This window comes from Copidosoma floridanum, unplaced genomic scaffold (assembly GCF_036245765.1).
Source record: "Copidosoma floridanum isolate Cflo_tuat_1 unplaced genomic scaffold, Cflo_Japanese_pri ptg000014l, whole genome shotgun sequence".
NCBI classification, from domain to species: Eukaryota; Metazoa; Arthropoda; class Insecta; order Hymenoptera; family Encyrtidae; genus Copidosoma; species Copidosoma floridanum.
Genome location: NW_028321891.1, coordinates 89,678 through 113,965, shown reverse-complemented (window position 1 = coordinate 113,965; position 24,288 = coordinate 89,678). Strand labels below are relative to the sequence as shown.

Below are 24,288 nucleotides of genomic sequence, written 5' to 3'. Positions count from 1 at the left end.
TTATTTTACACCTAAATATTTAATCTACTGCTTAGATTATATGATAGCCATAAAGGAAAAAAAAATTACGTACTATACTACAGTAAATTTTTTTTTTTGTGGTAATTTTCGTCGTAGAAGTATCATCGTCTCCGGAGCTATTTTGTAGCCCAATGGACCGTAGGGTACCCCTGGATGGATGGTGTTCATGTGCCGAACACTGTTTATCCTACTGAGGGTGGCACACCACCCTTTAAAATATGCCCGAGGTAGGAAAAAACCTTTTTCATTGAATATTAATGCTTGAAACTTTATCCACGTGATTTTGAAATATGAATGAACAACACAGAAATTTCTAATTTTCAAAACCTATACATCAAGAATTTTTCTGGTATTTTTAAATGTTTTTGGATAAACAAAACAATTGTTCAACCGTTGGTTTAAACTACAAATAATATGACGAAGATTAGTGAAAAATTTTTTAATAATTTTTCATTCGGAGTAATTCAGGAATTATAAATTTTAGTACAAACTGACACTTATTTTTGAGCGAAAATTATACTTCAAGTCATCCCTTAGCGTAACTGCTGTCGTAAAATTATCTCTTTTGCCCTTGCATTAGTTTTTAATGCACAGCATACTATTGAATTGATATAGTCAATATAATGCTATTACGAAAATACGTAAACAGCACTCTACAAGCATCCACGTTTAACTACATAATTTCAAGTAATAGTAAACACATGTAATGAAAAGTAAGAAATAATAATTGTGATGATAATGATAACGATAATTTTTCACAATCGAGGCAAAAGTTGAGTAGCGGTGTGCAGAGTTCTAAACAGCTAAGACCATCCGGGGCACGCCATGCGTACGATATTCTAGTATCCTTGTCCACCAACCAGAGTATAAAGGGAGGTAGAAAGAAATAGAGAGAGAGAGAGAGAGAGAGAGAGAGAGAGTAGAACTCTGAGGGCTGGTTACACGCCCGAGGTTAGGCCCACGGAGTGGATTTCGCCTTCGTCCTCGTTACCGGTAATCTTTTAAGCGTCTGAAAGCCGGATCCCCTTTTCTCCGTGGTAGCCGCGAACATAACAATATAATATATCTATATACAGTCGCAGAGCCAAGCTGGCCCAGAGCACTAGCTGTTCTCCTATGGCTCACGTATTAATGCTCGCGCGTCGGTCTGACTCGCTCGGCTCGAGACCAGATTATCGAGGCTTCTCTCTCTCTCTCTCTCTCTCTCTCTCTCTGTAGGACCTTGTAGGACCTTGAGTCCATTGTCGATGAAATAAATTCAACTCAACTCAACTCTCTCTCCGCCCCCACCGTTACCCCTGTTACCCCCGTCTTCATGGACTAGAGTCCATGGTCCTTCTTAGCAAAGTCTCTTTCTACTCCCTCCTCTCTGTATAATGGGACCAATATATACATCTAATTTCTTATCGCATTAATGATCCTGGCCGTACAATTGACTGAGTAGCCACACTAAGTTGTCGTCGTCGTCGTCGTCTTTGTCATTTTGACAGAGATGGTGTTTAAAAGTATATATATATATATATATCTGGTTTTTCTGACAATCGTTCAATAACAATTCCATCTTTGTTTCCCTGCTTGGCTGTTAAATTGGAGACGAGCTCAATCACAATATCGAATTCTATTCCAGACTGAAGAAACTTACCCGACCTAAATTAATTTATTTTCGTTTTTCCGTTTTTTCCCGTTTTTTTTCCACCATTGGAGGAAAGGCTTTGAAAGAAAGTTAACGAATCAACTCTTCGTTACGTAAGTATTTTAAATGAATGAAATAATGTGCCACTGTAACACTTTCATTGTACATGAACGTATGTAATACAAAAGAATTGCAGTACCTACATTGTCTTCACTAGTCATATAAGTATAATGTAAACATTGGTGCTTGGGTAACGAGCCAGGTAACCGTACTCATTGGCAAAAATAAAAAAAAATAAGTAAAAAATGTAGAGGAAGATAGTGACGGGGATATTTAATCATTCTACTGTTTGAGAAACATTCGATTTTTGATTGACCAACAACCCGGGGTGGTGCTCGTTGTAACAAAGACAATTCTAAATTTAGATTAAGTCAGAAAAGAAGTTTGAATGTACGGTGCTATATCGACAGAACTTTTATAAACTTTCCGTACAGAGTTAAAAGGAATTCTTTCGTAGAGCATATATAGGCTGGCGACACTCTAATCGCTCTAAGCCCCCCTTGCTCGTCCACACTCATACATAGAGAAAAACTTGGAACTTTGTACATGTAAATCTTTCTCCCTTTATCAACCCCATTTGGCATTGTTAAAAGGAGAAAAGCCCGATCCTATAATTTGAGTGGCGGTGCTCTGTCGGTCAGCTCATCGTCCAGCCCCCTCCCGTGACACAAGGGGCAGAGGAATAATATAATAACGTCGTGCCAGTGATGGTGATGGAATGAAAAGTTTAGACTTTTCTGTTACTTGTTTTATTCTTTCTGTGCTGTTTTCAATCATTCGCATTGCAGGATGAGTAACTGGGGAAAGAAGTCGCCAGCTCCAACGAGACGGCAGAGAGGTGGCTCTACATCCCAGAGCCAGGGCGACCGGCGATCAAATTGAAATCAGTTGCACGCAAACTTTTTAATTGCAGATTTGATAACGCCGCAAGTGCTTTGAGGTAAATGAACGGGGGACTGAGCGTCCAAGAGATGAAAGAGAACAAAGGGCCACGACAGTGGATACAATTCCAAGTCTTCACCTCCTTCTCTTTTTAACAATTTAACGAACTTATTATTATTATTATTATTATTATTATTATTTTAAAAGTAAGTAGTTATACTAGCAGCAGTAGTGTTCGTGCAGGTAGTAGTTTTGATGTATCGCCCATCCCCCTGACTATTATCTGTGCTTCGATCTACACTTGCCGTCAGAATACGCAAGTGGACATTTTTGCGGTACATTTTACTCTCGAGCTTCTCCCTTCTCCTCCTCCTCCTCGCGCTGTTCATTATTTTATCGTCTTCATTTTTCGTTGTACAATTGTAGGTTTATAAAACACTATGGGGACTGATACGTATGGTATATGATTTATTTTTTAATGAACCTAATATAACTTACTGGTACAGTCGCTTAAAAAATTCTTCTCAACATTCGAGATTAAATATCATCTTTTAAAATGTAAACTAAAATGTAAAAAAAAAATCCATGCTATGTGCCTTTGACACGAAGTAATATTGTATATAATAATACTGTTATCGTCAAAGTTTCTACATTTAATACTATTTGATATTCATAGATATCGTCTTGCACATGAATTTTTCCTTGCGTATAAAAGTTGTTTTACAATTTCAATCCAAGGCTTTATCATAGATTAATGTGGTAGAGATAGGGATCGATACTAGAGTCTTTAACGTGTAACGGAGTCCTACTTTATAGTTGCGATTTACTTCGAGGTTTCTAATTCAAAACGTTTCATGAAAATGGACAAGATACTGACGTTATACTGCTGTGCACTTCCTAGATTCAATATTCTTTTATTTACAATAACAATTATATATGACTAGACGATTATATTTTGTCAATAAAACAGATACAATTGCAAGAATTTTTTGTATTTTAAATCGCTTGAAGCACGTAAACCCCGTGAACCAGTAAGTCCTTGATGATGATATTATTGATTGTATTATAAAAATCATACGATAAGTTTTTTATAAGGCGTCATTACTTGGCAAATTTTTGCCTGCACTGCTGTAGATACTTTACAAGGGGTACTTTACAACCAAAACGGGGCAAGCATACCTCTTTGTATATAGATAGGTATATCTGAAAGAATATAATCATTAAACAATTGTATAGTGCGACTGTTTTACCGCACACGTATATAATTATATTTTAAATGGGCAAGGATAGAGTAAAAAGATCACAAGTAGCAGAATTTTTAGTTTGGCTTGAGTGACATGAAACGCAAAACTCGTTTCATTCGCGAATGTCTTGAAGTCGAGTTGACTGTCGGGCAAAACGAAAGCTCCCAAGAGACGTCAACCACTTTGACGTGCTAAGTTAAGCAAAAAAGAATCAAATGGCGATATCGTCTTGGTGACGCCCCTTTCACATTAAAAGTCGTCGTCGTCGTCACCGAAGTAAAATTGCCGCCACTCTCTTTTCTGTTTGAAAATGAAGCGGGTCTCAGCGTTTTCAATTCATCCATAAAACTTGCTTTTGACGAAACCTTAAGGACGAGTCCCGTAAATATACATTTCCATTCCGTCGTATAGTGAATCTGACTACTCCACTACCGCGCGTCGAGTCGTACTATTCAAGCAAACAGAAGCGTGCGACGCTACAGAGCTGCGTAATCTAATAGATAGGCACGTTTTTTTATTTATTTTAATTACCAGATTGGGTTGCAACTACCTATCTAATATTAGTCCTGGGGATAGGGCTCGTTCTGTCGGCAATGCAAAATAAGTCTACAAAAACTATGTTTTGTTATGTATTTTTTAACGCTGAACACGAATATTTTGTTCACAAGTAGCTCAAAGTGATATTTTTTGTTCAAAACCCAATTGTTTAAACAAATAAGAAAAATTGCAAAATTCAGCGTGGAAAAAATTTCATCATAAAATATGGCTCAAAACAATAAAAAAAATTCTATATGTATATTGTATACAAAAAGTCAAAGTGTTAAAAGTTATTTAAGGTTTGAAAAATCATTTATTTGACCAATTTTGCAGCGTTAATAAGTTTATAAACAAGAATATTTATAGATTCTACAAAACGGAATACTTTCTCTAAACCCTTAACTACAGAATTATATTACAACAAGACCAAATTGAATACGTTAAAATAATTTTATACAGCTATAAACAAATTGCGTATACACGACTGTTTTTCTGATAAGGAATAATAATAGATTGTTGCGAATATTGTTCCTTTACGAAAAATAACACATGTAAAAATCGTTTTAATCCTAATCAAAAATAAAACTGACTGTTTGTGTATAACACATATATAAAGCTTTTTTTTATTTATAGCTAAATTTTTCGGAATATAATTTTGCATAACGAATTTTACAGTTTCTCCAATTTGTTTAAACAATTGAGTTTCAAACAAAAGGTACCACACTTTTAGTGACTTGTAAACAAAATATTCGTGTTCAGCGGCAAAAAATACCTAAAATAACATGGTTTTTGTAGACTTATTTCGCATTGCCCATGACACGTCGATGAATGAATAAACATACAAGTTGAAAAAGGTATGTATACCTATGCAAGATGAAAGAGAGGGAACAGAGATGTCAGTTGTATTTTTAACAGGCCAATCATAATATTATAACGCAGCCGTGACTGATTTTATCGATAATGCCGGCAAACGGACGAGGGGGAAAAAACAGCTTCAATAATCGCTGTCTCTCATCACACATCGGGGGAGCAGCAAATTTGCGAGGCTAGAAATAAATTATAGCAGCAACGATTCTAAGCTCGACGAAAATAAAATAATTACTGTAACTAATTTACTCGTTCAATCGATAGCAATGAAATATAATCAAGGAAATTGTATGCAGCGGCCAGAATAGTTAATACGTGCAAAGCAAGTGTATAGTTGAGAAAATATTGTTTTAATAGTCGTTTTAGCGGCACGTTGGACCATACAGGTATTCGTGCTCCCTGTATGCACGTATTGTTCCTATATGCACAATAATGCTTATTTGGATGGATGTGGTCGAGGCAAAATTTCGTCCAATAACTAGTCGCGCACTCGTACAGGCTATACACTATAAATAACAATAGTACATATTCAATGACGACGACGACGACCCACTTTCAATGAGTTTACACGTTGTTGTAAGTAATTGTTGTATTCTTGAAAAAAAAAATGGTGGAATGCGTGGATCATCAACATCAAGGGAGTATACGCCAAAATGTCATACTTATAATTATGCATCCAGCTGACACAATTTGTCTTAGAATTTTATTATACCGCAGAGTGAGCAGAGAATTTAGTGAGCGCTGACGAGACAAGTGGATCTTGGGTGTATATATATAGTACGTACAGCTGCCCGTAAATTCTCACTCACTGGCTGCGAACGTAATGCGATTATTTTTTATCTTTCGCACAGAGCCAGAATGGGATGAAAAGTAAGGGGCTGCAGAGAGAGAGAGAGAGAGAGAAAGAGAGAGAAAGAGAGTGAACGACCGCCTTGAGGAAGGGTTATGGGACCGTAGATTTATTGAAAGCTCTACGGAAGTAGACAATCAAATTCATCATGTACAAAAGTTCTTTACGAACGGATGCAAAGTAACATGTTAACCACCAAACAAATAAAATGTAACATTGTATATGGATGAGCAATTCTGAAAAAATTTAATTCAAGAATTATCAACCAGAGCAACTTGCGTAACCTTTTTACGAGAGGTAAACCCACCTCCTTTTTTTTCTTTCTTCTACAGAGTCACTACTTAATTTTAAACAATATATCACTAAGTGCTGTGGTCATTTTCGTTGAACTATTATAGTTAGAAAAATGGTATTGTTTGATGTAACATTTTCGTAACTTTTCAATGTAGGTATTCGCTTACTAAAGTATAGAATCATTTAACATCATGTCTGCGTTTATTCCAAAAATATTTGACACAACGATACGACTAACGCGTATTTTTCCTTTTCCAGTTAGGATAACTACTATTTTGCCAGTAATTGACAAACATACAATAAAGTCTATAAATAAATATATTAATGAAAAAAGCCATGAAACATTCGGAGAAACTTTCGTCATAAAATTTTTCATAAAAAAAAAAAAGTAACCATGAAAAATCTTTCAAGATTTTTTTAAGGTTGATATTTATGATTTGTTGATTTAAATTTTCTCAACCTATCGTGTGCGGTAAGTAGCAAAAATTTTCAACAGTGCATGAACAGTTCCCGCTAGATTTGATAAATGGTTTGTGTATTACAGTCGAAATAATGTAACAAGTAAAGAGTTGCACGAAAATATTAGATGCTACCTCCATACCGATTAATGAGTGTATCGCGAAAATTCTAAAAACGCCTAATTCCAAGCGGAGGGTTTGGTACAGAACGATAGACGTATTAATGGGTAACCTACACGCACAGTAAGGTGGAACGCGCTTCTACTACGGGATACGCTGCCCGGTAAATTTGGAGAATATAATACTCGGACGAGTTGAGATTCTGTTTTGCGATACCCATAAGTAAGTATACCAAAGCCCAAAGGCGTTGTGAGCGAGCGCGCTTACTGCTGTTGCTGCTGATTGCTCGATAAGATCGAGTCCGCGGTATAGTAGTAAATTTTAATGCCAAAAAGTGATATGTTGGTGAGAGCCGTGACATAAATGATCAGCGGGGGGAAGGAAGGCTCTGGACTTCTCTTACCTGTGAGCACACGGAGTTCACTCGTTCGAGAATGAGAATAGGTTTTTTTTATAACCAACACTTACTCGTCTATTGGCAATTATTATTAAAGGAAAAAATACTTATTAAATTCTTTATTTAAAAATTAATTACCTGCTTGAAATGCATATCTACATCTGCTGTAGGGGAAAGTAAGAGCTGTTTGATAAAAATACGCAGTTTCTCAAAAAATCCGATTCTCCGCGTCTAAATATACGTTTACATGCCAGTGCTTCACAATATATTCAACAACTTTGTAGATTATATTTACTTTGACAACAACTTGATGCCGTAAGAAGGTAATGCTGTCGTTGATGAGTTTTTTTTATCATTAATAATGCTGTATTGCAGCACTAATAATGTAAGATTAAAAAAAAAAAAAAAAAAAAAAAAAAAAAAATCTTTATGCAACAGCTTTTTTAATTCCAACGATTTTGAAATACTTTTATTTTTACTCTTTCTATTCCCAATCAGACGACAACTGGATGGCAACACTGAATGTACCTAAAGAGTTGAAAGCAGTCTTGCTATTGTGGAGAATTTATAAAATTGTTAATACACAAGTTCTGTTATACTGCACAGTTCTTTTGTAGGCGAATTTAGAGGCGAAAACGACGCCGACGGCAGCAGAAGCGACACATTAGTGGCGGTCTAACGAGCATTCTAGCTGGCAATTCAATTAACCAGATCAGCAGTGCTTGCTTGTTAGTCATCGCATGTAGGTATACCATTTATTAACTGGGAGTGAAAGCAGTGAACGTGCGGCGGTGCTGTGTCTTTCGGATCCACCACTCTCGCCTTCTTTTTCAGCACCTGTTAAGGAGATATGGCGAAAAATTGGAGAAATCGGAAAGCTACAACAGCTTTGGTTTAACTTATTTTTACCGCTCACACGTGAGCTCACACATTTTTTAAAGGTTCATGCACGAATGCTTCGCGGGGGTGCTTTGTCACCAACGGAAGTCTTTGTTGGTTTAAATATAGACCTTCTAATATTTTCTTCATCTCGCCAACATAATCCGATTATCCACGAGATTTCGTCCTTTTATGCCCTAATTGCTCAATACTGACGAGTTGGTAAATTGAAGCTGCACTCTGGGACTACATGTACGTATGACTACTATTTACTTCATTTACTTTTTGTTATCAAACTGAAAATGTTAGCTGCAAAATGTTAAAATAACATAGAAAATGTTAAATCAATACAATAATGTTACATCATAGAAATCACACAAGCTCAATATTTATATATATATATATATATATATTTAAAAAATAAAATTATGTCATGAGTGATATGTACCTTATGTATATTAAATTTATAAGAATGACATCGCTTAATAAATCTTATATTGTTATATTTTTTAAATCCATTAGATTTTGATACCAGCAGAATCGTAGTAGGAAAAATATGTATATGATGAATATATTAAAAATCTTTATGAAACAAGAATATCATAAATGTGATAGCATTTTTAAATAAAATGTAATGTATTTTTTTTTTAATTTGACTTTATGCATTCCAGAAAAGAAGAGAAAAAAAAAATGAGTGCAGAGAAAAAGAGGCTCGAGAGCGCAAGCGAACCTTATTGTCTCATAAAGGCGATCTTACCAAAACTGAAACAATAATGGGGCAAGATGACATGCCACTAGCGACTGAAAAGGCTCAGCTCAGCTACACCGCGCAGAGTAGTGCCGGGGATGCCATATAGACATTGTGCTTGTGCGCCCACCACGACGCTTTTCCTTTATCTTCTCCTACGACGTACAAAGATGTTTTCGCCTACTTGTCCAAGCTTCACTAAGGGAGTAAGTCAAGAGAAAGGGGTGGATACGTACAAGTTCAGAGAGGTTGGCCATAAAGGATCGACCATGGGGTGCTTTTTCTTGTTTTCGGGGGGGGGGGGGCTTTAGAAATAGTTTCATCCAGTCTCCTATAATCCGCGAAGTTTCAAATGCGTGCGAGAGAAAGAGGCTATGGTGTAGACAAGAAGGAGGATGAGGCTTCAGGTATTCAACTTGAGGAAACTCGGAGCGGCTGGGGCAAGCGATCGAAAATTGCGCTGCCAAAGAAACATTATATTATCTAATCGATTGTTGACATCACTAGTCGGATGCTTGTGTATGCACATTCAGTGCATAGTAGGTAAGTATGCAAGGCTATGGGGTACTTTGTGCGTGTATATATATATATATATATATATATATATATATATATATATATATTTGCGAGCGCGCGGTGGCTCAGTCGGCTAGGTCGTGGATTGGCACGCGGGAGACGGTGGTTCAATTCCCGGCCAGTGCGACTTTTTCGGGCAAGTACCTCTGTGCTTTTTCACCACGCAATGCTCCTCGAGGAGGGTTTAGGCGACCTTCTCGCAGCAAAATTGCCTAATTTCCCCCTACCCCCCTCCCAGTAATGGGAGGCCTCCCATCCCTTTCCTTGTCCCTTTCCCAAGTGCTAAGTTCCCATAGTAGTGCCCTTATTAAAGGAGCCGGACGTAGAGCACTCTAATATATATATATTTGCTAATAATCGCTGAAAGTGCCAAGTTGCTCATTTTACTTGGATTTAGCTTTTTGTATATAAATCTTAGAGTACACAATTGACGTTTGACCATTCATTGCTATTAAATATATTTATATTGGAAATATTGATCAGAACTTGGTTATTGTCATGTTAACCATCGCAAACTCGGATATTCCTACTCATACATTCAGTGCACAATGTATATTGCGTTCAAGTGTATTCTAAGACTGATCATGCTTTTAGGATTGATTTTTTCTCCTTTACTTATTATTATTATTATCATTATTATTATTATTATTGTTATTATTATTATTGTTATTATTATTATTATTATTATTATTATTATTATATTAATATTTTAGTAAAGAACAAATCAATTGTTAGCGATGTTGCTTTGGGACGACGAAACGGTACGGCCTCGATGAAAGATAAAATATGACAAGTTTATCGATAATGGTTAAAAAAAACGTATTCACTTGAAAGTAACGAAAAATTTTATTTCATGAAACATCGATTTAAAAAATTATAAAACGACTGTTAAGGGTAATAATCATATTGCAAGAAATAGAGCTTCAAAATCGACTTCTTTTTTGGCTTCTACAGTTGTAACGGATTTCAAGCTACTAGTATAAGTAGCGCATAACCATGCTTACCATGTCTTTTAAAAACTTATAATGTTGTACCTTCTCTTCTCCGGCCGTTCAATTTACGTGCTGATTTTGCTTCGAACGTACAGCACAAAGTATGACTGACGATATTGAAACGGCAGTGTTACGTAGGTACGTACCTGACTATAACGACCCCCCCTCCCCCAATCTCTCCTACTCCTTCTCACATGCCGTCCCCTTCACAAGACTTGTCTTTAGTATTATTGTGTTACTGCTCCGTAACTACCCATTACGATTCTACGTTGGCATGCATGTCTCTTTTTTTTTTCCTTTAAAAATGTTAACCAAACTTTTCTCGGCTCTTTAAAGTGAACCACGATTTAGCCCCTTCCTCTTCGTAAGTGACTCTCACTCGAATCAATCGGATACTATGAAATGACGGCAGTAGCACATTGTTTGCCAGTTAGCAGGTTAATCAACATCTTGTGATGATTGATTTTTCAAAGCAAAGCTGGAGAAAGTCATTAGCTTTCCCTTCGTATATTTCGAATAACTGCATTGATTAATTGATCTGAATATACGACGCTTGATGTCCTACATATCCAAAGGTTGTAACTTTTTTTGTTTAATATGATTTTCACGCATTTTTACATTTTAGAGGATGACCATAACTAATAAGATATTCTAGTAAATACCAGTAAATGATAAAAAAAAATATATGTATATATGTATTATTACAAAATCTCGTTTACATTTATCAAAATGAGGGGAAATTTTGACAAACGCCTGATGATTATTACCGTTCTCTCGCATTGAAAATCGTGTTTTGAATCCGCACTTGAGTCAATAAAACATAATCAAGAGATATTTAGTGATGCAATAGCAATGGTGTGAAGGAAAAATTGGGGACGGCGTCAGAATTTAGTACAATGCAAGAGATTAAGAAAACATTGAGAATGAGTCCGAGTAATAGAGAAAAGAGAAATCCGAGGTGCACACGCTTTAAGCCTCAAATGTCCTCGAATTTTTTTTGTAGATCCCTTATACTACATACTTTCCTCGGAGTGTTGTCGTGCGCTTCTGCTATTCCTATTCCTGTTGTTATTATTATTATTATTGTTGTTGATGTTGTTGTTGTTGTTGTTGCCGCTACAATGTTCGAGCGTCCCGCATCTATCACGTAATGGCGTAACTTTTGTAGACCCTTTCCTCGACACTCGGCTCGTCTTTTAAGGAAGTTTAGCTGCTGCTGCTTCTACTGCTATCTGGGTAGGAGAAAAACGAAACAGATCGGCCCGAGGGAGTTTTAACGTACGGTCAGCTACTTTTTTTCTTCTTTACTCTATCCTCTTCACCCCTCTCGTGCACACTTTTTGTGCTTGACTCTGTTCTGCTGCTGCTCTCTGTTTTCTTTTAACTTTCTAAGCTTGGCTTGGCAGCCAGTCGGCTTAAGGCCGTACTTAGACTAGTACAATCCGAGTGGAAAATGATGCGGGCTAACAAAGTTTAAAGGCCCTCTCTTTCTTTTCCGTCATCCCGCCACCTTACCAGGTTCTCGAAGATATCTTTCATTATTTGGACAAGAAAATACAATATTCTTCAAGTACATGCACACGAGCTCAAAGTAAAGATGAAACTTTTTTTTTAACCCAGTGTCGCGTGAATCAAGTCTCTTTTTATTCGTTGTCTTATTGGCCATGCCAAGCCGTAGTTGCATCAAACTGTAGCAACAATTTAAAGGAAATAAACTGGCAATGTGGAAAATAATATTGAGTGACAGTATTTAATAGGGTCGGAATCAAAAGTCACCTAAAATTAAAACATTTTCATACATGAAGGAAATATTTATTATTGAATTGGTAAGACGTACGTTAGCAAAAACGAAAATCAAGCGAAAAAAGTAAAATAAGTATTGAAAAACAAAATATAAAAATATTTTTCAATAATTGTGAAATTAGTTACAATCGCGGTCACAGAAAAGTAAAATATTCTTGAGTACGAGTTGCACATTTGGAATCATTATTAAATGAAAGACAACCATTTTCGTTTTAATGGGCAGCAAAAAATGCGAGAGTCTTTTTTTAGATGTAATAATCGCGTCGTAGTGTTTCAGGATACATCGAAGGTATAGCAATAGCATTAAAAAGAAATGATAAATAATATGTTACTAGTGATAATAAATATATTTGCAAATGGTAAAGGGCAGAATTTAATTTTGACTCATAATAACGTAGTAGCGTTCACTACGTCGTCTGTGTGATTTTTTATTTTCCGCTCAGATCAAAATGATTACGAACACCTTGGATCTGTAAAGTTAAATTTTTATCTTTGTGACAGTTGTTATGAACAATAGAAACGACCTCGGAAAAGATTTGAGCTGTGTTTGTTGCCCTTCTAATGGGAAGTCGATAGATACGTATTTTTTTCGAGATTGGCGTAGGGCAAGGGGGGGGGGGAACAGAGAAAGAAAGTGATGAGGCAGTTTTGCAATTCAACTATCGATATAGACTGGTAGCACAGGTTTATAGATACCTGTGGATGATCAAATACCGTATATAGGGCTTAAAGAAGTATAGTTAATAATTAAAATGTAAGACAGAAGAAAGAAACTATTTTCAACGTTTGTATCAGTTCAAAACCATTTTTACAAGTGTATTATTTTGTTTAAAAAATGTATCATTTTAAAAAATAGTAAACAATCAGTAATTAATACATTTTATTTAAAGGTCCGAAAATCCTGTTGAAAACCTACAGTTTCAAACATGTAGCCCTCGCAATCGGTGTGCACACTTGTCACAAAAATCGGTAATCACAATGTATAAATGCATGGATAATTATACGGCATAATCGGGAGTGGATCGTCATGAAAATGCTTGCACAATTCGTCTGGAAAGCTTAAAATAAGACTATATTATATATTTCTCAGATGGTACAGTATCATTCGAGGTATCATTACTATGAATCGATATTTTTTATATGGCCATTGTTTACAAATATTACCATCGCAGAGGGTAAGCAATTAAAAATAGTGGTGCATTTGTTAAACAATATATAATCGTGTACAGGCATCTCTAACCCGTGATACCGCTCTAATACGTTCGGACAACATTGAGGTCGCCTTCTTACAATCGAGATACTTGGTGGTGCTGCGAGCGGTGGTCGTGCTATGTAGATACAGAAAGAAAAAAAAAAATTCGATTTAGATGCACCGCAGCGCAACGCACGTGGCAAGAGCTAGCAGATGGTTATTTCAGCTGCTCGGTAAAAATCCGATACCTAGATCATGGACTTTTTTAAAGGTTATTTGGTTGGCTATAAACGTCCGAGGAAAAATAACTTTCGGATTAGTTTTCGCGGGCAAATTGCACATTAATGCTGCAATGAAAAAAATAAAAACAGTAAATGTTTGGTCAAGAAAAAATTAGTTACCAAATATTTTAAAATTAAATCATTTGACTTTAACAAGACTATCAAAGTACGGATTTTTACGTGCTTCTAACTCACTTTAACCGGAAATTTTTAATTAACTTGTGCACACACCTTCCAAAGTTACAATATATCACATAATTAATACACACATGTGTGAGAGCAACGTATACCTTATTCACATGTATATTAGCGATGATGAAATAAATATCGTTGGCTGGCGCGAACCTACTACTGACATCTGGAGTGTCGTAACACACTAATGTAACGGACACGTATTTATTACGTATCGGTACCAGTATTACTGTGATACACTTGTTTGGTAATACCTGCTCATATTATATTACTGTATTTATATGTACAGTTCTGCAGACAAAGAGCACACGACAAGTCCTCATGAAAGGAATGTTGCCCCACCCCTACTCAAAGACTTTAATAGAAACAACAAAAGCGTGCCTCGTCGTAAGCCTAGTAAAAGTTTTAACCTCTCACATCTAGCCAACCCAGATTAAAAAGGAACCGCAGTCGGAGTCATTAAATTGAGAAAATAAAAAAAAGGTTTTTTTTTTTTTATCATGGGTGCAAAAGATTTGCACCTTTTAACCACTTTGCGTAAAACTTTAAACTAAAAAAATCTTTAAATTTGATCAATTTGCTGGGGCACATTTGAGCACTGTAAATTGAGAGTGTAATCGATATTCTTGACATGGTCCCTTGCGTATAAGGACAACACAAAGAATAAAGAAAAAAGTACGCAACTAACTTCATAAGTAACATGTACCTAAATCTTTCGAGACAAAAAATTTGTGCCGCAAATGCAGATAGAATTTTCCGACCGAGTAATAATTTCAGTCTTTTGTGTATTTCACCAAGAAATTCAAGCGTCTTCTTCCGTTCTATTTCTTTTTTCTTTTTTTTTTTTTTTAAATCTTTTTTCAAAACGGATCCAAAGTCGCGATCGCTGAAAGTCTCGGACGCACGTATTTGCCCCGCGATAAATTCCAATCGGCGAAAGAATCCAGAGTGGCAGATATACATCCAGTATAGTATCAGTATTAATGAAGATCGGAAACAATGAGAAAACGAAAATGAAGCCAAAGAAAGAAATAAAGAAGTAAAAAATGCAATTGTTTTTGTAATATATCATACTCAAGACAAGTTTTTTTCATGTAGTATATATAAAAAAAAAAAAAAAAAAAATTTTTTTTAGTAATTTGAGCAACCACTGAGTTTGTATGTTGTAAGCACTTTTGTTTACAGCGCCATGTAGTTTAAATACTGAGAATTTTTCAAACGATTTTTTTTGCACTCCACGCAAAAGAGTTTATTCTATTTACACCACACCTAGCCTGAAACTGATTTATAACCTAGGGCAGTAACGTACAAGTCCCGGTCCAGGTGAGTAGGTGTAAAATTATACGCATACCACGGGCAGAAGTAAATATTGCTCAGATCTCGTATTTGTAACCCTCGGCTTTCGCCACGGGTGACAATACACACGAGATCTGGATCATTACATACTTAACAGGCCTAGGTGTGTAAGTAGCTTTTTCTCACAGCTCAAACTCGACAATCCCGAGTTTGGGTTACGTACGCGAGGGACTATATTGAATTCATACAAACAGATTTAACTCGTAAACTTTGAGTTGTAAGTAAGGCTTGTAAACAAACGGAACCTCGAACTCAAAGTAGGCAGTCTCAGTATCACCGACTACTTAATTTAATTCGAACTGGGGGGGAGGGGGTAGGCATTGAACTTTTCTGGATTTGTTTCATTCCTCTATTGAGTGATCAAGTATCTCTAGAATGAATCTTTTGAGCTTTACAATTCGTATACCTCGGCTTATTTTTTGGCATCTGAGTAGAAATGATTAGAAACTTCATAGTTATTCTCATGGTAAAAAATTCTTGTAATTTTTGTCTTGGCACACACAACATAGACACAACCGTGCTAGGTCGACATGATCACGCGGGGGGGGGGGGGAGAGAGAGAAAGAAGGAGACGACAACGACCATAATACCGGCGTATACACTGGTAGCAGTATGTATATATAGACGACATTTATTCGTATACGTGTATACATAACTACTAGCTCATGCAGAAATCTGTGGGTAATATTGTAATATACGAGCGAACGGTACTTGCAACGCCATGGTGTGTGGGTGACTGCTTCTTCTGCTCTGAGCTGTGTGATGTGAGTTATTGCTTCTCCAGACTATACCTTGCGCCCTTCTTTCCTTAAACTTGCTTTCTCTGTAGGAACCCCTCCCAGAACTTTCAGTCCCGCTGTGTAATTCAACAACACCCCGTTTTACACTGGCTATATAAGTACTGTGAAACCGCGTTGTTGGAGACAAGCGCCCTCATCTTTCTATGGCAGCAGTAGCCGTCAGCGGCTTAATGTTTCATTACGATGCGGGTGTGTGCTCTTATGGCTATTCCCTCGGAGAACTGAGTATTTATTTGAAATTGTCTTTTAATTAAATTATTTTTTAACTGTTTGCGTGATTGTTATGGCTACTAACTGGTTATATCAATCAATTGACGATACGTCAATTGCTCACTTTAGCCATATTTGCTCCAGCATGTTTAAAATAACCTTTACTTAGAGCAACAAAAAAAAAAAAAAAATCATTTTTGCAAGTTTACGACGCACATATCCAGGGCAATTACAAAAACTTGGTGATTGCCTTGGTGCAAGAGATGTGCACCAGTTATACAATACCAAAAACGATCCTCTAGCATAAGCAAACGATATTTTCAAAAAAAAAAAAAAAAATCAATACTGTACAGTGACAATGAGTACACGACAAGTAATAAAACAAATGTAACTGTAGCTTGACTGGCTTTTGTGAGCTTGTTTTGTTAAAACAGGGAAAAATTTGTGATGTTCTTGCGAGTTTTTTCAACTTGGACAGTCGCTTCGAATTTTTATGTTACTACATAAACTCAATAAAAAATCGTCAAGATGATACAAGTCCATTTATTCTTTTACATTGACGAGTTTCTAGCCAGCTTATGTATAGTCATTTTTTCCACCAGTGATGCGATGCACGTACACCTTTTTTTCATGCAAAAACTATTATTTACATACTTTTTATATTAAACGTATGTACATAATTTATATGTAAAAAATATGCTAAAAATTTTCATCAAGTGAAACAATTGTAATGTCCAAAAATTTTCAATTTTATAAAAAAACGGCACTTTTTGAAATTTTGTCAAGTTTTTACGTAGTGGTAGCCCAACCAATAAGCCGCAAAAATTTTTTAAGTGCATCAACAAAATTTTTAACCAATAGACCGAGGAGCTATGAAGTGACGTGCAATTACTTTTGATTGACAGCTATATTGAAATTAAAGTTGAATAATTATAATGCATATTTGAGAAGTACAATTTTTCGAGTATCTTGATGATAAAACTGGTTATAGTGAAAAATATTCAAGTAAAGAATCAGGTAACACCAACGGTCCAGTATATGCTTAAGCAGACGTAAGATGGTGCATTTTAACGGGCACACATACACGCACACGTACACTTTAGAGGGAGCGTGAGAGAGAGTAATATGTTTGCGTAGATCGACTTCAAAACAGGGTTTGGAAAAAGATATTTAAAATGGGGGGGGGGGTGTGTTTATTTTTTCAAGCAATTTTAGTCTGTAAACGCAATTTTTTGAATTAAGGGGTATAAAAAAAGGTTATAACAACGAGGTAAAAAAGTCTGATATCAAGCACAAAGGGTAGAAAAAAAAATCAAAGAAACCGAGGAGGAGGAAAAAAGTCGATCGAATAAATCTGGGAAATGGTAAGAAAAAGGTATGAAACAAAGTGAAAAAATAACAACGGTCGTGACGATCGTGAGCGTAAGCCCGCAACAATTGAAACGAATTTGCGGATTCAAGTAGGCACAGTAATAAGCGCTCTTCCGATTTCTCCTTCGTACAATCAGCTTTATTGACGCTGAGAACTTCCTTTGGCTAGAATTGACTTGGCGTTAATTTAGCAGCAGACTAACCTGCCAACGTCTTGCCGTTGTTATTTCCTCTTTTTTACTAAACACCAGCCGCACTCTAGCTCTCTTATACGGCCGCTCGACTCGAGAAGCAAAAATTTCACTTTTAGATTTTAAGGTGGCTACCTTATTTATTTGGCTAAATGGCAACATAAAATATACATATGTATGTATCATTATCATCATTGTTATTGTTGCGCGTAATTCAATATCAGTAACTTATATTCATAAACACACGGGATTCGGTGATTATACTAGAATTGTAAAAACACAACGTTTGGAAGATAGATGGGCAAGCTAAATATAAACATTAATCGAGAAAAAAATTAATAAAAAGGCTTCACCATCACAAACTACGCGAACCAATTCTTTAACACCCGAGCTTACTCCTCACAGTTGAATTACTAAACTGTTGCGTTATGAGCGTATTGCTAATAACACCTGCATTATTTCGATCACTGCCTCAACTGAATGTTAAAAAAGTTATTAAACTCAAACAGCATCGAAATCACAGAAAATAATGTATAGGCGCATAATAATAATTAAGCATTTTGAATTAAAAAAACATCGTATAATGCACATGTCTCAATCATAATACTGTTTTTTTGACTGACTACAGAGCGAATTTGGGCCAATAATATTGGGCTCTAGTTTGTGTATCTACTTTTACACCTATTGCTTTGCTGTATTTACATTATTGCAAAGTTCGTGATCTAATACAGGTTTACCACACAACCAATCACGGCCGCAGACTCTACGATAGGAGACTCTGGTTGTATATTATAAATGTGTGCTATAAGGGTAAATGCGAGAAAGCTCGAGAGTTGATAAACACAGTAAGTATTGAGGTACTTGTGATATTTACAAATGGCCGGATTCAAGAGTTAACTGAGACTTTTTTTAATGACGTCAAAAAAATTTTTTCCCCACTCTTCAAGTTTCTGGATGAATCACAGGAGGGAGCTTTGCATTCATTATACATCCCAGCAAGTACATGGTACATACAGACATATATATATATATATGTGTACGTTTAATTTATGCGAATCACAAAATGGAATGCATTTCAACATGAATACTAGAGCATGCGAGCTAGCATGAGGTAGTAATTTAAACATATTAGATAAACTCAAGTGTAGTTGTTATCAAGTTGTTGTTACACTTCGTTTTATAGTTTTATAGGGAGAAAACGAGGCAATCAGCAAAGCTTGGCTTTTTGTTTTCTAGTATATTCATTATAATTTTTCAAGATTCTTGACTTAAAAAATTGTTCAACAACACTTTACCGAAAAAATGAGCTTTGGACTCGTGCAACATTTCCTTTTACTAAAACTTGTTGCTTTGTAAGATAACATTCAAGTAAGTGTTTTATTTATTTCAACCATTTTTAATAAATGAGGAAAAAAAAAAAATTGCTGAAAAATTGGTTTTTAGTCTATGGAGGAAAATAGTATGATGGACAAAAACTCACTTACTTACAGAAAGAAATGTTTTTTACGATCCAAGCGTTACTTATCAAGTACATGTGTAGTATACTCACCTTACCTATGCGCATGTATCTACATTTCGAATTGATGGCATCTGCAGTGCCACGAAAAAGCGTGAGAGTGAAGAAATTGGAGGTATAGGTAACCAAAAGTTTTCTTTAGGATTTGCTACATAACCGATATCTGTCAAGATAATTTAAGTAATTGAAGCTATAAAGTATGGAATGTATTCCTTACATTACGTCCTGAAAACGAGAATTTTTTTTTTCATCTACATCACCGAGCACCCATTTTTTTTTTTAACAAAAAAATATTCCTAAACCTTCAGTTACTTTGATGTTTCAAGTTTAGTGTATGAAATATTTTATAAACTCAAATAGTTATTTTTTATGAATATTTTTTTCAGTTTATTAAAAAAATTAATTAATTTGTAACACATGTAATCGCGACCTATAGAAAATAATTTTACTCAACACGCAGGCCTTATTGTAATTCGTGAGTATGAAAGTAGGAAGCAAAGTTAGAGTGAAAAACTTATGGATAGAAAGAATTGTAAGAAACGGCCACAACAAAAAAGTACTAAAAGCTTAATCGATTATGTTTTACTTCTTTCTTTCTCAATTTACCTAGATGTGTCCATACATGTTTTAATTTTTTTTTGTATTACCTGTTAAAATGTGTTTATTTTATAATAGTTCATTCTAGGTCATGGAACTTTAATAAAAAATTAGAATGTGTAGAGCAGTACCTAAATTTAATTTTTACAAAGTACCCAAATGCAAAATGTATTTAAAGTCTAGATTTTTTTCAAAAGTAAACAAGAAATTTTCAACTTGCCAGCACGTTCAAGCGCAGTTATGTTGTTTTCTTGAAGGCTTGGCTTATTGAATCGAAAAATAAAATTTTTTCGGAATCTTACGGATCTTATTATTTAAATCATTTTATAAAAATCCTTAGTACACAATTTTCTTAAAACAGACTTCGTTTCTCGATATAGATAAGCTCTAGTAGCAATGCATATTAAGCTAGGAAATTCACTAGCAATCCCCAAATAGATTCATAAGGATGAAACAGTTGTATCTTTAAATTTATCATCATTGCATTTGCTTATTCTTAAAATGTAAAATAATCGATAGTAAATCAGTTTTTGGCCAACCTAAAATGATTTCATTTTGTAGAGCGTTACCATGACGTTTTTTGAAAAAAAAATTTACTGTGCAAAAAATCATTTTATTAGTTTTTATAAATCACATCATTATCATTAAATGTTTCGCTCTGGAATGTTTAATAAAAAAACTATGAGGATTTTAAGATGGTTTTAGAGGATTGCACGTCGTTAACTAGGTACATGCAACTATAATATCTTTAATTCACATGTACTTGCGTTATTGCGAATTAATAATCATGACACAATACCATGCAATTCTTCGACAAATGTGGAATTTATACATTTATCGACAAAGTCTAGCTATTAAAAACATATCAAAATATTTTACTTTATGAATTAATACTGTTTCATTGCTTCTCAAAGTCATTGGTATAAAATTTCAGTTTTTAAAATAAAACGGAAAAAATTTTAAGCTGATTTTACAGAAATTTTTCAGAGTTTTCATCAATAACTTGGCTTCCGGGTCTTCGAGGGTCAACCTTTTAAATTGCATAAGCTTTTATTCGAATATCTATTAGGTGTTGCTGTTTTTTTTTAATTTTTTAATTTTTTTACAATCTGCAAATCACAATTTTATCAGTAGTAAATTTAAGAGGTTATTTTTTATGTAGCTGCAGAATAAAAACACATTTTGAGAAACGAGTGTTTACACGAAAGCGTGAGCATTTAAAAGAAATAATAAAAACTGCCTAGTGTCAACACAGATCAACACGTAATGCGTCGAGTTAGTAATAAAAACATGAAAACATTCGAGAGCCACAAGTAGGCGCGGCGCTAAGTTGCTGTATCGATTCTCGAGTTTTTCCTGTTTCAGATAAGAACTTAAAAAAACGAAATAAAAAAGGAGGAAAGTACGGTATCATTGTGTACGCCGTACATACATACACGACGCGTTATCGGACGTATCTCTTTTTATACAGTGCCTAAAAAAAGCGTATACTCTCTTAAGATTCATCAATCTTCAATTCATCAATAATAACGTAAAATGTTTGGATGATTACACACGAATTTGTAATATGGTGATATATTTTTGCTCTGGTGGTACAGTTGAAAACATTTCCTGCGAATCGGTCATTGTTTGTTGAAAAAAACAAAGATTGAAATATTATTTATGGGTGTTATGCATTACTACCACCAACCTTCGAGCTCGACGACCTTGCCTGCCCTCTTGAGCGCCTTGACCGCCTCGTCGTGGGTAGCCTCGCGAAGATCTTCGCCGTTAACAGCGAGTATCGCGTCGCCCACGTATAACTGTTCGGTCGCGTCGGCGGCCATGCCCTTGAATATCTTGGATATGAGGATGGGCATCTTGTTCTCCTTGCCTCCCTTGATGGAGATGCCCAAGCCATTGTTGTCACTTTTGACGACGCGCACGGTGCGCTTTTGGTTTGCCACCGAGTCCGGCACGTCTGGATCGCCCAAGCTGTCGTTGTTGTTGTTGCTGCTGCTGCTGCCGGTGCAACTGGCACTGGCACTTGGTGCACCCTGGACGTTGCCATTGTTGAAGCCGTTGCTACTGGTACCCGTGCCAGTCAGGCAACTGACGCTGCTGCTACTGACACCACTGGCGACCATGCTGTCGCAGCTCTCGTCGAGCGAGATGCTCAGATAGTCCTCCTCGAGGGACACGAAGACCCTGTACCACTGGCCGCGCACCTGGGTCTCGAGAAGACCCGCGCGCCCCGACGTAAAGGACAAGCCCGAGGAGGCAGCCACCGGAGCCGGACCCATCACTGTCGTCACGCCCGAGCCGCCCGTCGTCTGATGCTGATAATGATGATGCTGCAGCTGCGACTGGCCGCTAGCGCTGTTCCCGCTTAGCTCGACCATTTCAATCTCCTCGTAACTCGCGCACTGAAAGTAACAACATATTTAATATTTACAATTTTTAATCCTCATATACTTATTTGCATATATATAGACTGAAGTCATGTTTAAGGACCTTTGCACGCAAATGCGATAAGAGTAAGGAATTAAAGGAGAAACAACATGAATAAAAGCCGGCATCACATCATGTTGATGTACTATACTTTTTTAAATACATCAACCCGATATTTTTTATATAAATGATAAATTTGTTTACCAAGTTTTGTTGCATGAAAAAAAAAAAAACAAAAAAAAAAAAAAAAAAAAAAAAAGTTATGGGACCAATGCGTAATTTCACGAATTTCAAGTATGGCATAAATAAACGTAAATACCTATTGTAAGTTGGCCATTTGAAAAAATTATGTTTTCGCGCGACAGCGAACATACACATACATACGTACATGTCTTCCTGCGCTTGTAAATTATAATTTACGTGCACTGGAGACAGTGTACTTATTGACTTTCGCTCAACTGTACTTTACTTACTCGAAGCGGAGGTATACCACTTTCTCTCGCAGCGGCCCCATAAAATAGTCTACACGCCACGGGAGCCATCAGTAGGTAAGTATACATATAGAAGCCTCGAATCTCATGTTTATCACCTTTGGCTACGAGTGAGACTATCTTTTTATTACTATTGTGTTTAACAATGTATATTTTCGTCATTGTCAACAAAATCTAGGAAAAAAAGGATTGAAAAATCGCCAACTATACAAATAGTAGGGAAGGGGGGGAGGGCTTTAACTGAGTTAAAAAAAAATAATAATTAATTTTTTTTAAATATGGGCTTATTTTACTTCCCTCCCTTTCGATTCAGAATAACGTATTTTATTGTACACCGCTAATTTATAAAATTTATTGTATTACATGATGTATTCACTTTACTCATCCACGTTCTTGTGTGTATGTGATGAACGTTTATAATTCTGCATATTAAAGTTAAAGTTGTGGCTTTTAATGTACAGTCGTGTGTAGTTTTAAATTTTGTTTAGAAAAATTAATTTGATAAAATACAAAGCTACGACCAAGAGAATGAACAAAAATTAGATCAAGTCTGATTTATCTGCATTTGTTGTTTTAATTGGCCCTAATAAAAGTAGCGTTGGTAGTAAACAGGAAGGAATGCTGTTATCGAGCATAGAAAAATGTATACCAATGGTATATTGGTCACTTGTTAATCTGAGAACAAGTTTTTCTTTGAAACACTTTTTTTCGTTTACGAACAATGAAAAGTAATGGGTACGATCAATACTTTTTATACGTTACACAAAAAGAAAAATCGAATCATGAATGACACCGTTTTAAAAACGGTAGGACTACGGTGGCACGAAAAAAATGCTTTATAATTGAAAAATTTCGTTCCGGTTATTAAAAACAATTAAATACCATATAGGCTACCGACAATACACACACACACACAAACACACACAGACACAGACACGACGAGACATAGATAGCATACATACAGTACTACATGCAATGGGAAGATGTCTTTTATCTCCATGCACGCGTGTGTAATAACACCTCAATAGGCTCATCTACTCAGCGTTGCATTCAACAATTTATTCATCATCAATTGTTTTTAATAATTTAGAAATTTTTCCCTGACATTTTAAACTTGGACCCAAGCTAGTTGGGTATCGTGAGGGTTCTAGCACCAAATTCACATTAATAATGCTCAGAAAACATTATGGGACACATAGTTTGAAATGTTACAAGGACATGAGATTTACATGTTAAAAAACTTGTACATTTAAGCAAAAAAAAGCATGTGCTCATCAAAAGGATCAATTCCTTTGTGAGA

General features: G+C 35.8%; 1 protein-coding gene across 4 annotated transcripts in view; it reads right to left on the bottom strand.

Moving 5' to 3' along the window:
• Syn1 (Syntrophin-like 1) overlaps window positions 1–24,288 on the bottom strand; it is a 143,598-nt gene that overhangs the window by 117,341 nt on the left and 1,969 nt on the right. For all 4 annotated transcript variants that reach the window (XM_089591957.1, XM_014360254.2, XM_014360252.2 and 1 more), the window contains one exon: window positions 21,758–22,472. In XM_089591957.1, the coding sequence (XP_089448083.1) occupies window positions 21,758–22,472 (715 nt within the window). The remainder of the gene's footprint in view (window positions 1–21,757; window positions 22,473–24,288) is intronic.